This window comes from Corapipo altera, unplaced genomic scaffold (genome assembly GCF_003945725.1).
Source record: "Corapipo altera isolate COAL_440 unplaced genomic scaffold, ASM394572v1 22b, whole genome shotgun sequence".
NCBI lineage: Eukaryota > Metazoa > Chordata > Aves > Passeriformes > Pipridae > Corapipo > Corapipo altera.
In genome coordinates, this window is record NW_020884876.1 from 27,301,448 (window position 1) to 27,320,216 (window position 18,769).

The window sequence follows — 18,769 nt, forward strand, 5'->3', positions numbered from 1 at the left end:
GTAGAGAGCTGTAAGGTCTCCCAACAACTATGCAAGCAGAGTTCTGTATCTGCGCTTTTTTCTTTCTACCTGTAAGCCTAATACTGACCAGTGTTACTTGTGCCCCGACAGGTCTGATTGTCCGAGAGGTGAGCATTGAGATTTCCCGCCAGCAAGTTGAGGAGCTCTTCGGGCCCGAGGATTACTGGTGCCAGTGTGTTGCCTGGAGCTCTGCAGGCACCACCAAGAGCCGGAAAGCCTACGTCCGCATTGCATGTGAGTGTTTTGCTGTCTATATTGAGTTGATAAAGCTTAGGTGAGAAGTGGAATCTCTGCTGTTCAAGAGAGATTTTATTTCCAGCCAGTTAGGCTTTGTATTTTCTGCGGTTACAGGTGCATGCTAAAATGAAGGCCTTCAGAAATATTCATAAGAATTTCAGTTTATTCTCTTCGTAAGAACAAAATCTCATTCTTCTCCCCTGCGTGGGGGAAAGCATCAAAACCAGTATTTCTTGAGTACAGTACTTTTATGTCTCAAGAAAAGTGTCTGAAGCTAATGAGTAGGAATATTAACAAAGCAAGCTATGAAATGAGGTGGTAGCTGTTCTTTTCATAGAACCACAGGACGGCTGAGGCTGTAAGACATCTCTGGAAGTCATGTGATCCAACTCTTGGCTCAAGCAGGGTCACCTAGAGCCAGTTAACCAGCATCATGTCCAGATGGCTTTTGAGTATGTCCAACAAAAGAGACCCCACCACCTCTCTGGGCAACCTATGCCACTGCTCTGTCACCCTTACAATGAAAAAATATTCCCTGATGTTCAGAATGAACTTACTGTGTTTCATCTTGTTCCCATTGCTTCTAATCCCATCACTGGGCACCACTGAAAAGATCCTGACTGTGTCCTTGTTGCACCTCCCTTCTGGTGTTTGTACACATGGATGGGATCCCCCGAACCTTCTCTTCTCCAGGCTGCACAGTCCCAGCTTTCTCAGCTTTTCCTTGCAGGAGAGATGCTAGTCGTCTTGGAGGCCCTTTGCTGGACTGTTCCAGTGTCTTTATGTCTCTCTTGTACTGGAGAGCCCAGGACTGGACCCAGCACTCCAGGTTTGACCTCACCAGTGCTTAGCAGAAGGGAAGTATTACCTCCCTCAACCTGTTGTCAATACTTTTTCTCTAATTCAGCCCAGGCTACCATTAGCCTTATTTGCCATAAGAGCACATTGTTGACTCACAGTCAACTTGGTGTCCTCCAGAACATGCAGGTTCTTTTCTGTAAAGCTGAAAATATATGTCACTGTAGCCATATAATAAAACTACTGTTCCTTAACAAAGAAAAAAGCGTGTGTTTAGCATATCATGTGATCAGATTGGTAATATGAGTTTGAAAGTGATTATCTCACCCCTAATATTTCATCATTGTTATTCATGGCTACTAACCTCAGTATTTATTTGGAACCAGTCCCAGCTTAGACCCCAAGAACACAGGGCAACCAGTTCCCTGAAAACAGATCTTCATTTGACTGTACAAATATTTAATGTTCATTAATTTTCAAAGAGATGATTTTCTTTGTATTAGAGTAGTCACACTGGGGACTCCCATTTCTCTTTCACATGATTAAATAATGTTCTGTATAATAGGAACAAAATATATCATCTGGAATTGTCTCTCTTCCACTGTTTTCACCTCAACAAAAACATTTTCTGTGAGAAAAGGTCATTAGAAGCTGGATTTGCAGCATACTTATATTTCCTGCACTGTGCCTAACAACTTAAAATGGTAGAAGAGAATTCTTCCAACCAAATAAAGCTTTTCACAGACACATTAAAGGAAGGACTGTCTGTCATTTAAAACTCTCCATTTAGAGCTTAATTCTACTTTTGTTCTTGAGAAAGTACTACATGGTTAAATCCTCGAAGAGGAGATACCTTCTATGTAAACATCCAGATACAAATCTCGGGAGTTTCCATTTAAATACACGGTTTTGAATTCTTTTAGTCCAAGTAACTGACTGGAAATAGAGACATGTACTTTTGAGTACAGGACTACACCTCAGAGAAGAATTCCCTGGGGTTAAGGGGAATTAAAATTATTGTCTTCCTGCAAAAGTAGAAATGCCATTACATGTGTTCATAGTGCTGTCCCATGGCAGGAAACTTTTCAAAACTTTGAGGATTTTCTTTTTTTTTTTTGTACTGAAACAAAAGAGAGTTATTTCAGTGTTTTTTTTTCTTCTAAGCAGTCAGCACTTCAGAGGGGCTTAGCAATGTTTGAACAGGTTTTTTAGATTATGGCTCTTAAATTGACTGTTTTTATTAGATTTTCATGTCCTGCCAGGTAGCCCTTGACAGATGGCCATTAAATTAACACAGTTTGGAAGTATTTTATATATATTTGAGTGTATTTTACTTGATATTTAAGTTACTTTTGTGTGCTGCCAAAACTATGCACCTAATTTCTATATAACACATAATAATTATGTGAATGCTATGTTATATCAATTGACATTTCTTCCCAGGTGTCCACATTTCTATTGAAGCTGCTCATAGTAGAGAGTTTGTTTATTTTTCTTAGTATTTTTGGAAATAGAGGAAAAATCAGTTCAGTAATTTTTCTAGTCTTGGTGGCTTTTTTTTTTTTAGAAAAATCTAATTAAATAAATACTAGGGAGTTTTATAGGCCTGTAACTCAAATGTGACTTTGTATTTTACTGAAGTTTTTTTTAACCTCTTGTTCTTGAATTTGGGGTTCTTGGGCAGCTGTGGCACAGGCAAATCACTTAGACTCCTTGGGATTAAGGGTTGAAGTATTAGGCCTTCAATCTGCAGATTTTAAACCAGCAGCAAAAGCACATTCACCGCAAACTTGTCCGTTTCCAATTACACAAATTTCAGTAAATTTCTCAGATAACTGACGACTATTTTTTAGAAAGTCAGACAGATGATGTGGGGAATATGCCTTACTTCATGATGTCATTTGGTCTACAAGATCACCATTTCAAACTCTTGACTCAGGTACACCAATACTCATCTGTATTCACAACTTTGACTTCTTAGGACTGGATCTGTACTGACATTATAATAGCTGTTTCATGATAAACTTTCAACACAACTGGTAAGTGTTCTGATGGTTACACAATGTGCCATGAGGCTGGGATGCAACGTAGGGTCCATGCAATATTACTAATCCAGCAAATCAAGGATGTCCAAAACTTAAGAGGGGCAGAAGAGTCCATCTCTCCAGGTCAGTGTACAGCTATAGCTGCTTGTTTGTCACCAATGCAGTTTTCCCTTTTAATTGGCACAGAAGTGAACACTGACACCTTTAGGAAAGGTGAGGGGTAAATGGAGCATGTAAAGTGCTCTGCTTAAGTGGTATTATTTATCTTAATACCTGAACCCGGTGATTTCATGTTGACAGATACAACTGTAGCATAACTAGCCATACTTAGCACATTAAGAAAAGAATCTCTCCTCCCTTTCCTTTTCTCTCTCCCTCTCCCTATTAATCTCCTTCTCCCTTCTCTTTTTATCTTTTCTCTCTTATGCCCTTATGTCTTATTCTGGAATTATTGTGTCCTCTCAAGGGCTGGAGCTGCAGTCCATTAAAACAAACAAACAAAAAATAGCATCCAACATCACTGTTCACTGAGCGTGTAATAGAATTAACTGAAAAGTAATTCGGAAGTGTGAAAAATGCACATCCTGGAAAAGTGGCTTGTGTTTGTTTAGTGCAGGGTCAGGCATGTGTCAGAAAGTACATAACAACCTAGTCAATGAAAGTTCTTGGTGAAAATCAATTGCAACATTGCTCTGACCAAGAGCTTCAGTTATTCAGGAAAGGAGTAATCTATAAATATGGAGTAAAGATGCTGATGGTTTTCAAAGGCTGCCCATGCTAGCAATATAAACAGAAAAAGAGTGAGTCTAAAGACATCCCAGCTTCCTTAAGTCTTCAGGGCATTTAGCGGCAAATCACTGTTGCACTCCTGGATCACGAGTATGTTGGGAAATTACTCCCTTCTGTGCAGGCTGTTTCTGATAAGGAACATTTTTCCTGTTTCATGGAATCCATCTTCCTGGGGTGTTGGTCTCCCCATGAGAGCAGAGCTGAGCATTTCATCCTCTTAGACTAGCAGATTTGTTCAGATTAATTTTCACTTTGCCATTTTAGATATCTCAGTGCCCAACAAAGTAGGGACACCTAATGTATGTGTCTTGGTGAAGCTGGAAAGATATAATAAATTTTCTGAGATATTGGCCAAGGAAAGTGCTAAAACACATTTCCTATTTATTCACACATTTCTTGTTTATTCTAGGTACATCGTATCAGGAGCACTAGTGAGTCACTAATATGTTTTGATACAGTTTTTCTGCTCAGTTAGAAGATGTTACTGTTTTAGAGGGAGGGAGGAAGGAGGGGGATTGGGCAGCTTTACCTTCAGCTGTAAAAAAAACAAGCCGAATATAAAGTTTTAATGTGAATTTTCTGTAACAGGACTGATGTAATTGAGCAGATAAAACCTAACAGGGAAAAATTCCTGTTAAAACAATGGATGAGATCTGAACCTGTGTAACCAAAAGTAGAGCTAAACCCACTGGAAGATACATCTGATAAAAACTAAACAATAGCTGCAGGATTTGACCTAATTTTTAGATCAGATAATAAAGGGGTGGCTAAGATAAATTGCTTTGAGCCCATGTGCATAGAGCAACCTTACTTTTCATTTGCACCACTTCAGAGTTGGTGTAGCGTCACTGACTTCATGATGTTAACCCATGCTGTCCTTGAGAAAATATGGTAAGAATATAAGCCCTAAATCTGATGTTAGGTTTTGGATTTGTTGAACACCCATGAGAAAATAGAAGCGTTTTCAGGAGTTTCTATTACTCAGTCTTTTTTTTATGTAATGAATGTGAACAGATTTTTCTTTTCCTTTATTTATTATCTTAAAATCGGAATTTAATAAACAAAAAAAGTTTAAAAAGCCCCAATGTAGTAAGGAACTGTGCTACAGTTAATCTTTTCTATAATTTTGTACTAGTTTCCTATGTACTTATCTAAAAGCCTTTATTCCCCCAGACAATTTTTCAAAGGAATGTAGTTAAAATATGCATGTCAGATGCTGTATACTGATAAGATAAATGCAGTACAGAAAAGTAGATTGGTTCATCTGGTGGTTTATCTCCGCTTAAAAGGGGTATGCAGCTATACAAAGAAACAGATATGAAAAAAAAAAAAATCACAGATTCTTTATTGACACTTGTTATCTCAGCTTTTAGTCCTGGGTCCCATGCTCCATGTTACATTGATGCAGTGCCTTTCTTCCCTCCCTTCACACACCTAATCCAAGCAACTCTGTGAGGACACCTTCTGTAGCCACCAAAGCATTAGAGCCCATTGCAATAGATACAAAGTTGGGTGGATGTGGAGATAAGGAGAGGGAGCCAGAAAGGACAACACTTGAAAATTTTAATAGGAAGGCAGGCCCAGGATATCCAGTGTTAAAAAATATCCTAAAATGTGGTTTGTGTACTTTGATAAGCGTGTATGAGAATTAACATAGATAGGACCCTAATTCCTTCCTTGTGTATCATTTAAGTTGCTACTAAGCAATATCCGCTGCTTGTAGTTTAATAAAAGGGATAACTGAGGCATGAGGTCTTAAGCTAAGATTACTAAAGAACAGCAGATTACAGAAAGGGCAGCAGAGAAGTTGACTGCACATTTAGCATACTTGATCCTACCACTCTGCTTTTGCTCCTGACAGGCATGTTTCTGTACCACTTCCCAAGTTAACAGGAATGACCATTCCCAAATTTAATGATGCAGTTGCAACAGTAATAAATATAAATTACATTGCATTTTATTAAATAACCAAGTCTCTATAAATTAAGGTGGGATTGATATCACTGTTAGCATTGCTTAAAAAACAAAAGGAAACCCCCTTACTGAATTTATGTGAATTTAGTCCCTCTGTCGGAGCCTTATCTACCTATCATCTTCAGCAGAGTCTGCTTAGTGCCTGACGGTGATACATAGATCCAGCCAGGAAGTTAACAAAATTTTGTGTATATTTTAGTAGTGACCAGACAGCTGTGTGCACTAGGTTAGTGTATCAGAAGAGCAACAACAACAAAATACCACATGTATATAAATAGTTTTCTTTTTTAGTGTTTCAGTGTCTTGTAAATTCAATTCTATGAATTGAATTGCAATGTACACCTGATGTTTCTAATATCTCTCTTTAGTACCTTTAGTATATCTGTCATGTAAAAAGGCACCTGTTGAGATTAGATCATTTGAACATCACATCTAGATTTATTTGAAAAAAACCAAACTTTGGATTCCATCTTTAATCACCAAATAAATTAATGAATAGAATTAAGTTTACAAGTTAGTTTTTAGGTTAAACTTACAAAGAAATATTGAGTTATGAAGTAAAAATATAAGAGGAAGAGAATAGTGCAACTGATGTACACCTGGGAACCCATCTGCTTAGTGAAAGCTTGATAAAGTTTGCTTGCTTGTATTTTTTGCTATTGTATCAATACCAAATGTGTTGAATGGGTCATCCTTCGTTACAAGCACGGCCCACGTGCAAGCTGCATTGCAAAAGAGTGTTTAGTCTTAGGGCCACCTGGCTGAACTAGGTTAGAGCAAAAGAGGGGAGGGGAAAAAATGTTTTTTTTCTGCAGATACATAGGCAGTGAGTCTGCAGAGAGTCATCAGGGTGTAATGTTATCCTCAGCTGGCTGAAGATGCTGTTGTTAGAATGAGGGGCTGGCCAGTCTACACCCCTTGTTTGCTTAGACTGAAAAAAATACAAAATAAAAGAGGAGAGAAGGTCCCGGGCTCTTGCAGAGTGTCTTGCAAATTGTAACCTGGCAAGCAAAGGGTGTTCCTGACCTCATTCTATAACTCAGGTCAGTGGATATAGTAGGCCCTGTCCCGGAAACATGTTGCGCACTTCCAAGAAGCTGCTTCAGTCCCCATCAGCTGCTCAGCTGTGGAAACTCATGCTACTTCTTGGCTGTGTGGGGTGTCAGCCTGATTTATTACTGTGACACCAGAGAGCTACCGACAAGCTCATCCCAAGTGACAAGCTGCCAGGCATCTTTGGAAAGGTGGAAGTTCCACCATCCCTGATGTTCCTCTCCAAGGCTGGGAATGTGGCTAGGAAAGCCTCATGGTACTGCGACATTTGTCTTTAGGACTGTCCAGATACGAAACAGCCCCTCCAGAGAAGGAAAGAGTGGCACAGAGTTGTGTATTGAGCTTTAAGATGGAGTTTTGAGGTGTTGACTTATTTCCTCAATCCTCAGCTCCTCAGCTCCAGCTACTGGCTTGGGCCAGCTGAGAGCACAGGTCTGTCCACCCACAGTGTCATTCCATGAGCAGTGGTGTACTGAAGGAGGGCAGGAGGCTTTGATCAACACCCAGTGTGTGACTGATACAGCAGGGGACCCTGCAGGGTGAGACACCACACTTAGGAAAGCAATTGATAGAGGTTTCAGAGGGATCCTCTGGGTTACAGACTGATGACACTCCTGTGACTGTCTCAGTGGAAATCTGGTTTGATCTAATTAATAACAGAGAGCTGAAACCACAGAAGAACAAAATGAAAAAAAAAAAGGTTTTTGTACCTAACCTTTCCATTACTTACCCACCAGTGTGATTGATCCCTGTGCAAAGGTCATAGACTCAGCTGTGAACAGAAAAGAGAGGCCAAAGTATGCCTGGTTTCTAACATTTAGATTTGCAATTCAGTCTGTAATGCCTTTTCTTCTTTTTTTTAGGAAAAAAAAAAAAAAAGGTGTCTCAACTCTATCCACATTCTGGAAGGTGATGGAAGAGGAATGGAATAGATCAGTTCTACATTATTAGTGATGTTTCTCAAACTCAGCATCAGTCATCCAAGTTTGGGAATAAATGCAGTGAGATGTGTTTTCAGAAGCACAGATCCTCTTTCATTTTGTAGAACATTAGTGGCATTTTACCATTCTTTTTCCGCAATTATTTTTCTGTTTGGGTGTTCTTATTAGGCTGGGTAACATTAAAACCATATTGAACCTTGCCTGTTAAGAACACTCTCAAGAGTAGGAGGTAGACTTGAAGTGGAGAGCTTGGCTACATATTGATCCTCTAATAACTAAATTTTAGCTAAAATTATACCGAACCATGTTCTTTTTTCTGTAGTGTTTGAATTGCATTTTTTTGCTTATTACATGTTCGAGTTTATATGGATGGCTATATATACTTACCCATATGAAGCATACTTCTTGTGAAGGTCTTCTCACATTCTTAAACCCTTATTTCTCTGAAAGCACACACTAAACATATTTCTCTCAATGAGCATAGTTAATATGACAGTTGTATAGAAAATAATGTGTTTATTTCTTTATTTGCTCTTAAAGCTTGCTAATTTTTTAGATTACTTGTTACTGAAGGAAAGTTGACGTTGGAGTTCCTAGAAGGAGCAGAGACCCTTAAAGGTCTACCAAGGGCAGAAATTCATCTTTTCCTGACAGTAATGCTGTATTATTCTGTTCATCTGGTTTGCATCTAATTCCTGGCTGACAAATGTCCATTTTTCATGCTCATTCATTACTCACCCTTACATTAGCACTGTTCTGAACTGTCTGGTCTGCCTCTTAGCACATTTCTCAGAAATTATAAAAGATGTCCTTATAGTTTTATCCACCCACCTATCACAGTAAAACCCAGAAAAACAAAGAGATTAAAAAAAAATAATAGGGTCATTCTTTGTACTTTTTTAGAAGTTTACAGGTAGAAAAGGAAGTGGGGAAATGACATGACTTCTTATATAAGCTATTACCTTTAGCAGACAAAAATTCAACTTCTGACTCTTTTGTAAGATGAAAATGCATTAAACAAAATTAAGTCATTTAGCAGTGCATCAAAATGTAGATCTAATGCCCTTTTGCCCAAAGAGCATAGCAATTCAGGAGTAAAGCTAGCAATATGATGTACACTGAGATTCTTATTTCCCATTACTTTATTTCAGTTTTATACTTGTGAAAATTCTCTCATTTCAATGCAACTCTGAATGTAGCCATATCTCCTTACCAGAGAAGATTGTGCAGTAGTATTTCAGAAGTCTTGAAGGAAAGTCTGTTTTTAAGTATGCTGTAAACGTGCTGCGATACATGCCACAGGAGCCCCCTCTGGATTTGCTAGGACTATGCATTAGTAAGGAAAATAGAGTTTGACTCAAGGTGGCAGACCAGAATTTTAATTATTCTCCTTGGTTTCTTTTTAGGAAGATAGTCTTGAAGGGAAGTTAGAGGTGGGGCTTAAGTGCTTGATGGGGGTGCAGGCTGTTACCTGGGCCAGGCAGTGAAATCCCTACCTGCAGCTTAGTGAGATATGTGAGAGAGCTGGTGAGAGAGACAGGATGGACCCTTCAGCATCACTGAAGGCACACTCCACTCTGGAGAGATGAGCTGTGACAGCAATGTTACCTGTATAAGTGGAGGAAGAGTATTGCTAACACAGACAATACAGGATTATTCTACATTACCAAAATAATAATGGAAAGGAAATGCAACTGCCTTTCTCTCGTGTCTTCCTCTATTGAAGGTGAGGGTGGAGAAGGTGCTCTCTTGGTGTCTCAACAACAGGACTGCTGCTGACCTGAGGCTTTAATAATGCACATTGTCTCTTCATAGACAGAGGGGTCCTGATCCAGAATGGATCAAATGTTTTATTGATTTGCTTTTTCAGGCATATTATCTGAAGATTGTTAAATTATTTTTTTTTAACTGAGATGTATTCCATTAGTCTCTTAACGTTCTCTGGGGAAAACGTATCCCTTTTGTCTTTGCTCACAAGCTATTGTAACATATAGACACTTTGGATCTTTCCCAAGCAGAGCATTTTCGATAACATTTTTCACTTTCTCAAATTCCCTTAGTACATTAGCAAGCTCACCCAGTCCCAACTGACAGTGTGAGATTTCCCTCATGACTATAATTGTTACATGGCAAAGGAAACTGAGGATTGAAGAATTAGAAGGATGTCATTGTTATCAACAGAAATTATAGCAAGGGCCATAGAAAAAAACCCAGTCATTTCAGAATCCAGTGCTGTCCCAGCGGGTGGTTTCATGATAGTTACAACAGGTGATGAAGATGTTTCGCCAGGTCCTCTGCTTCTTTATCACTTAAAACCCCATCTTGTTAAGTTGTGCGTGTCACAACCAGCCAGCCTTATGCTTGGTTAGGTCAAACCTGCCCTGCACTGCTGCTATCTGTAGCTATGTGTAGGTGACATGGCTGCAGTGGGAAGTGGTGGGATGAAGCTGTGAACACGTGGGAGGGAGCCATCAGAATATCATATAAGATCTCTCAGTCTTGTAAGTAAACAATTATGTACTTTTTTTTCCACCCCACAAATTAGTATAATTTACTCAGTAGTACCTAATGGCTCCTTTGAGAACGTTTCTGCCTGTTATGTCAGGGCCTCTAGTTAATGTATTTTTAGTTCGTGGATCACTGACCCACTTGAATCCAATGGCATCATTAAAGCAACCTCACACAGCAAGGCGCCGTGTGTGGGGGCAGCCAGGAGACCCAGGGTCCCACAGAGTTCATCTCGCCTATGCAGCCCCACTGCAAATATTCCAGCTATTCCCACTGCAGAACTTACAGCTGTTAATAATAAGGAGGTTAAAGTGGGGGTTTTTTTACTGTTATTACACATTTCTAGATTAATGCTATTTACTTTTGTATGCACTAAAATTTGGAGGTTTTTTTAAAGGCAAGTGCTTTATGGGAGGTGTGGTTTTTGTGCATGTGAGGCAACGTAGAACATAAGAGTTCTATTAAATGTTTCAGGAAGTAATAGTAAATCAGCATGTCTAGGAAAAAAAAATCAGATTATTGTCTACTGAATCTACCTCTGCTGTCTTCATCCCTCCGTATCTGAACACCTGAAAGCTATTATTGATACACTGTTTATTACTGTGCTTATATGCTTCTATTACTGTGATGGTAATTTTCCCATTTACCCTCAGCCACGATATTAGAGCACAATAGTTGTCTGCAGTGTGCACGTGTGTGTACCTGCTAAATACACTAAGGTGTACCAGATGTGGAAGTAATTCTTTTCTTTTGAAAATACCTGTGGAACTAGCAGTAATATGATCATATGGGTATGGCTAGCTACACAACCCCAGCTGTTTGCTAACTTAAAGCAAATTGCATTGACCTGACATTATGTGTGCCCAGGATACTTATCAAGCCCACAGGAAGGGTGAGGAGCCTGGGCCAAAGGAATAATGTAACTTCCCAAGAAACCCACCAGTTCCTGAAAGAGCTGCTCATTTCCGTGTTTGAAGTGTGGAAGTACACCACTCCAAACTCAGTGTTTTTTGAATGACTCTACCCACAGGGCACCTGAAGGATTTGGCTTTACTCAAATTGAGCCATACAACCCAAATTTTCCCTGAGTAGCCTGTCAGAGAGGGTGGGATGAAGCTGGAGGGTTGATGATGCTGGATCTGGCAATGTATTGGGAGGTATGTACAGAAGTCTGACCTAATCTGGCCAGTTGTCTTGCTGTGGTTGCTCTCACATGAACGAGCCTCATTCGTCTGGAATAACGCCAGTGTGACAAAGATGCTGACAGGCACAGCCCGGTGAAACTTGGCATGTCATCCTAAGAAACATTCGCGTCTGTACTTTTGCTCCTCCTCTTTGCCCTAAGTTATCCAGTGTTGTAGGGTAAAGCCCCCTTCAGCAACAACTGAGGTTAAACCAGTGGATTTTGTGGTGAGGTAGCTGTGACAGTGGCACGTGCTTCCTTTTCACAGAGAGTAACTCCAAAACAAGCAGAGAGCTGGAGACAGTAATTTCTTGTATTGCCACAGTGGGATCTACCAAAGCTTATCTTTCAGTGCCTTTAGCTGTGGTCATAAATCTTGTCCTATCAGAGGGCCTCTCAGTATCCCTGCCCTCTGTGCTAGAGGGATTAGGAAGGTCAGTGGTGGGAAAGCAGTGAGGTGTGGGGTTGCTTCTCTCATGCCTGTGGTGCAGGGGAAGATGCCTCAGTTTCACTTGTGAAATGCTTGGGTTTAAAGATGTTAGAAATTTACTATTATATCAGCTTAAGTTAAAATTATCATCTCCAGCTGTGACAGAGCTTTTCCATGGTAAAATTAGATTGACATTTAATTCCAGATAGTTGAATAACCACATTTTCCCAATACAGGCTAAGTGTAGATATGCTACCCAGAGGTGAGTTTCAGAGGAGCTGATTTTGGTAGCAGCCACTCCATCTCCATTTCCGTCTGTACATTTGTGTTTTGGTACTGCTGATGCAGTTCCTTGTGGGGTCAGTTCTAAATTAGATCTTGGAGGTAATCTAGATGAAAAATAACTCTTTGGATGGTTTATTTGTTGGCCGGTTCAATTCAGTAATCTGTTTTCCAGTGCAGTCACAGGTTATGGCTTCAAAATATGAAATATTTGGCTTTTAAATTGTTCCCATATGACTATGACTTGTTTCCAATATGACACAAGTATTTGTGCAGCCTCACTGTGAGCTGACGTAAGAAACTGGTCTGACTTCCGAACAAAAAGTAAAATAAAAATAACTGGTTTGCAAAGTTTTTGAAGTCAGGCCAGCTCTCTGATGAGACTTTGAACATGACCTCATGTCCATTTGCAGCAGGAACCGGGAGCAGGGAGAAATATCCCCAGTAGCTACTGGGGCTGAATGCTCAGTTCTCCAAAGCCCTGTCCTCCCTGGAACAGTACAGAGCATGGCAGTTCATGGCAGAAACACGGAGACAGTGGTAATGAGGGAACTTCTGAAGTCCATTTTACCATCTGTGCGAAGATATTACAGAAGAGTACAAGAAAGCCAGAGTTCACAGCTTTCCAGTATAATGAACTGGTCCAATCTCTGGAGAAATGCACCCTACTGCATTTCTATGGTGCTGTGGAGGAATCCAAGCACGGTTCAGCTCCACATTGCTATTTTTTTATAGTAATTAATATGATTGTTGTTATTATTACATTAATAATAATAATAATAACTAAGTGCTACAGGGATAATGATAAGGTGTAGACAAATTAGCTAAAGTTGTAAAGTTAAAGCTTATAAGCTAATAGTACATTAGATCACAGCATGAGCATTTTCATCTATGAATTTAAGGCAACTTAGTTTATATGCTTTAGTTTTACAGATTTATTTAATTTTCCATAACTTTCTTTAGTACTTCACTGGTGTAGTTTACCAAACATAAATTTTCTGAAGAAGGGACTTGTTGCACTTTTTGTTCTGTGTCACCTTCCACAGTGAAGCCTTGGATCCTCACTGGATTCATATGCTGTACCATAATATAAATAATAAATCCACTATGAAATCTTTGCTTAATGTTGGAATGAAGCAAAAATACGACCCACCCTTTTTTAAGTGCTTTACTTTCCAGGGAGAAGAACTGCTGTTTTCATTGTCTCTTGCATTCATTCAGTATGGCAATCAAATGTAATTTAAATTACCAGCTATTAGTACTATCAATGCTTTTTTTCCTTCTCTCTCCCCAGATCTCCGGAAAACTTTTGAGCAGGAGCCGTTGGGGAAAGAAGTGTCCCTGGAGCAAGAGGTCCTGCTCCAATGCCGTCCCCCTGAAGGCATCCCAGTAGCTGAGGTGAGCAGCAACAGCAGTGTCCTGGCACTTGCACATCCTAACTAAGGCCTGATCAGTGGCTAATGTACAGTGACTTAGAGCATAGCATGATGAATGGGTGGTAATGAAGAGCTGACTGACTGCTGCCTACAGACAAGATTGACTGGGAACTGATTAATGGCTTTGGGTTATGGTACCTTACTGGGCAGAGCTGCAGGGAGTTTGGTTTCAGTTTTTTTCTTCCCTTTGAAAAATCACAATTATGTCTGGCATCTGAAGGACACTTAGCTGTTCCACTAGGTGGAACACATTAATACCAGCCCACTCTCTTTCCTTTTCCTTTTAAAGAAAAAAAACATTTCACTTATTCTGAGAGGCACCTTGCAAGAATGATATAAAGATGTTTTAATTTTTAGTTTGCCAGATTATATTTCCCTCACATGTTGGGCAGGCATAAGCCTGCCAACTTGGCACAAGAGGATGTACCGTGGTCCAATACAGGCTCCCACGTGAAGCAGCATGAGGTTTGGGCAAGTAGGAGATGTGTCTGCCTAATAATCCATCTTCAGGAACTTATCTGGTCTTCCTACTGGCATTTAAGTGAACCCAGAGTGGGTAGCCTGCCCTCCACCGCAGAAGGCAGCCGGCCCTTTAGCAAAATCTGTGCCTGAGAACAGCAGTGAGCGTCCCCTTGAACAGCAGCTTCTCTAAGTGCAGTGGTGGCTCCAGCTTCAAACTCACAGCTCACAGAAGGGAGATTTCTGAGTCACAGGGGGGCCTCTGAAATCCTGAATCCGCTGCGGCTGTTAAGAGAAAAATTGATTGCTAATGACGGTAATTCCCCTATCTGAATTCTCTTCGGTTTTCCTCTACCATGCACAGAAGAAACTGTTGCCAATTTGCATTAGGATAAGTCAGACTGTCATGGCTAAGTAGCAGAGTGGTTGTCATGCAGCACTGATGGCTGATTTCTCAGGAGATGAAGCTTAAACTGTTACCTCCCCATCTAACCCAAGTTTAGATTTAATTGGAATTGCAGACACATGTCCACAAACATCAGAAAGAATAATTAGAAGATTTTTCCCATTTTCTTGTTCTCTAGGCTGTTTTCTTTCCCCTTTAAGACCTTCAAAACTGTAAGGAGTGTTTAGGTCTGCCAAACCAGCTTACTGACAACTGTAGTATTAATCAGTTGAGTTTCCTCAGGAACTTAGCAGCAGGTTTTTATTTTCCTTTCTGATGCTTCTTTGCATCAAATCAACTTGTTGTACCGTGACAGTTGTTTCTGCAACGGGATTTGTTGTTCAGGCAGGGCAGGGTTCTACTGGGGAACTTCATTACTTTTGCTAGAAAGAGAGATTAATGATGACAGGTACTTTGTTTTTATGCAGTATTACAAACACCTCTGAAATTTCAGCAGCCAGTCCGGTTGTTCCCTCAGAAGGGTCTGTTATACCCAGTCGTGTGGCTGGGACCCAAACAGCACAATTTTACATGGTTCATAGAAAGTGATCTCTGAAAAAATCCTCTGTGAGCTGCTGTCATAACAGTTGTGCTTTTTCTTGCCTTCCAGTGTCCTGCTCGCTCTGTCAATAGCTTTTCATGACGGTACATTGACTGGCTCTGAATCTTATTTGTACCATGGTCAGGGCAGACACCAATTAACACTTGGCAGGCTCAGAAATCGTACTCCCCCCATCTGACATTCAAAAGAACTGTTCTCAGTGTTGGGTTTTTTTCCACTTCTGACTTTTGAAGTCAGAAGGAGATCAAACACCCAGATTGGACAGCTGCCTAATACAGCCTCTTTGTAGATTCTTTCCAACACTATTAAAAGAACAAAGACCTGAACACTAATGAATATGAATACCTTAATGTGACACTTTATTACAGCCACTTGCTGAAGCTGGTAAGATAAATTTAGAAAAGCAGAAAGATGAAAGATAACTTGGTAGTTTGGAGGATTACATGATTATTTTAATTTAAAGATGAATGAGTTCTTTGTTTAAGACTTCATTTATTTGTTTGGAGAAGTTTCTGATATGATGGTACAGGTAACTATAAGAAAGGACTTGGGAGAAGGCAAGCAGAAGTCTGAGGCTATTTTCCATCTTGTTGAAAGACTGCTTTGATTCCAAGTAGAGTAGGTTAATGCAGCTGTGATCAGCTTTTCCAAATGCTTTGGTGACCACATGCATCAGACTCTTCACACTCTGGGCACTGTGTTTTGTTTTAGGGGTTTTTTTCACTTACTGGCTTCTGAGGTAGTCACTGGATTTAACACCAAAACAGACGAAGAAAAGCTTACACTGTGAAACTGTACAAAATAGACCTTCAGTGTAATGCAGTGCAGTGCTGGAGTCAAAAGTACCAGCATCTTTCCCTTGTTTTTTCTCTTTTATTCTATTCTCCCCCTTCATTGTGGATTTTTTTTTTATTGTTTGGGATTTTTTTCCCTGCTATTTCAAAGTAGTGGGAACAAGCATGGTCAGGGATAAATTCTGTGCTCTTTTCAGTATCTGGGGAATTCAGTTTTATAATTCCCAGCATATTTAATTAACCATGTCAAGCTCTTATGGATCAATGCTAGAGCAGATCATACTGTTACTGCAAAGCTGAACCACATAGCAGCATACAGCTTCTCGAAAGGGCAAGAAGGATGAAGACAGAGATGGGCAGGTAAAGCTTTTAAGGCAACACTTACCTGTCCCACAGATCCACTAGTACATGACAAGCATTACAGTAGTTTGCGGTTATGGACACTAGGAAAAGCAAAAAAAAAGTCAAGATCCAAAAGGAAGTTGATGTGTTAAAATACAACCAGCCTCATGGCCAGAGGTCAAATCAAAGTACATCTTGCTTGTTCCCCTGGGACAAAGTAAGGAACTGAGGTCTCTGGGAAAACCAGATCAGCTTCTCTGCAGTCATATACCCCTGCCCACCAGCCCCAACCAGCATGGGTCCCAGCTGCACTGTGGCATGCCTCCCCACTCTCAGTTTTACAGCCAACATCAAGCTGACCTAGCCTAGAGGTTCTGAAACACTTGGGTAAATGTTTTGGCTTTTCCAGTGCATGGCTCAGGAAAGCAGCAGAAGGATCAGCACAGGTGCTCTTGCACTGAGGTTTCCACACATAGCTGAGGGGTGAAGAGGCAAACTCACGTATTCCTTGTGTGACAAAAAAAAAAAAAAAAAAGAACTGATATAAAACCAAGCAGCACCCTGCTCTAGCTCCATGCTTCTCTGCCTTCTGCTTTTCCTCAATGGAGAGAAATAGGGTGAAGTGGTGAGATAAGCAGTCTGACCCACTAGCCTCATGCTCAGTGGAAATCAGACAGTTGCAGTTCCCTGGCAGCAACAGAAGCATCCATTTCAATTCCACTCTTTTCTGTGTGTGCATTTTTTAAACCTAACTGGAGAAGGCAGGAAGAATCCTAATCTGTGATGCTCCAACAGTAATGACAGAGTTATTAGAATTAACCCCTTAGCTCATTTAACTTGTTACTTGAAAGATGCCAGCATCATCTTACACATGACAAAATATAGTTAGAGACACTAAGTCACATCAAATTAGCTCATTGGGATAGGTTATAGATCAAAAAGCAAATGAGATGTAAGATTGGTTAATATGCCGTAGAGCTGCTAGGCGAACTTTTGCATTGAAATGTGTGATTTGTGGGGCCTTTAGCAGGGGGATAATTGCTTCTTTAATTATAATTGAGGTGTTTCACAGAGTGGTTTAATTGCAGAACAGGGTGTAGCGCACAGTTTGGTGACCCGGTTGGGTTTAAAACTGGTTATGATATTTATCCACATCCATGGCTTTAATTAGGAACTAGAGCAAGGGGGAAAGCATCACTGAGTCAAGAGACAGAAAAGGGTGTTTTACCTAGTCAAGATGACCGTGACACAAACTTTATTCAACTGCTCTTGTACAGGCAAAGCTGGTGGAAGCTGGGGACTTCTCTAAATAGGCTGCATCAGGTGGCTGCTCCATCTAATTGATTATTAAGGTGGCTGCTGTTTGCTTTGTTTCATGAGAGCCACTTATGTTTTGCAGCAGTTATCCCTTACTTGGGAGTTCATGTGTATGCATTTCCATGCAGGTGTGTGTCACTGAGACAGTGTTTTACATTCACAGCAGGAAGGTGAGCTCTGAGAGAGACAAGTAGGGGAGTTTGTGGCCACAAAAGCTAATTACCTGAGAAGTGACACTGTTCTTTGCAGTGCCTTGCAACACACAGCAGAACCGCCTTCGAGTGTCGGTGGGAGGAAGGGGAGGGGAGGCAGGTTTGCATGCAGAAGGAGCACAGCCCAAAATGAATAAGGACTGCTCATCCGTTTTTCTACGGAGAGCCATTGGCTAGGGTCTGGCAATGCAGGTCTGTCCTCCAAAACTACAGGATAAAGCTCCCTGTAATTGTCAGTGCCTGGTCCCCTATAATTGTTCCTTTTTACATATATTTTGTCCCCCAGTCTACTGGTGGTGGTCGGGACACTCTTTTGCAAAGCATGAGAGGTGGGTGAGAATCTCCTCCTTGAAGGATAGGTTGGCATTTGGGTTTTGTGCTTTCCTGGGAAGTACGCTGACTACTAGCTAATTAGGTAGTCTTATTTTTACATTTCCTACCAATTCGTTTCTACAGTGCAGCAACCCATGTTAAGGTGCACAGGTCTTCTTGTAGAACTGAGTTTTTTGAGACCTGAAGTTTCTGTGGGATCTACCTGTATACTTTTCCTTTCTAGTTCAGTTCCATTGATGCCAATGTAAGTGAGGGCAGAGCATGCTCCGAAGTGAATCAAGTTCAGGCAAGGATGATCTGTGGGACTGGAGAGCAGTCAGACTTCTAGTTCCTCCGGGAAATATTACAGTGGGAGATGTTCTACAAGAGCACTGACATACACTTTGCTAGCTTATCATGTTCTCTACAACCCATTTTTTGTGGCAGTGACAGCTCTGGGATGCTGGATTGGCTAGCACAACCTACCTGTCCTCTTCAGAATGTACTCAGAAGGAGCAGTGTTTTATTTTTTTTAGTTTTGGAAGATATACAGTGTGGGACACAGCTTTTAGCTGCATTTTTTTATGCAGATAGATGAGCGTATCTCCATACTTAGGTGAAATAGATGA

At 40.5% G+C, this 18,769-nt stretch overlaps 1 protein-coding gene across 2 annotated transcripts in view; it reads left to right on the plus strand.

The window, feature by feature from the left end:
• The window catches only part of UNC5C (unc-5 netrin receptor C), a 252,080-nt gene that overhangs the window by 179,879 nt on the left and 53,432 nt on the right, over positions 1-18,769 (plus strand). For both annotated transcript variants that reach the window (XM_027635934.1, XM_027635935.1), the window contains exons 3-4: positions 112-255; positions 13,556-13,659. In XM_027635934.1, coding sequence (XP_027491735.1) covers positions 112-255; positions 13,556-13,659 — 248 coding nt within the window. The remainder of the gene's footprint in view (positions 1-111; positions 256-13,555; positions 13,660-18,769) is intronic.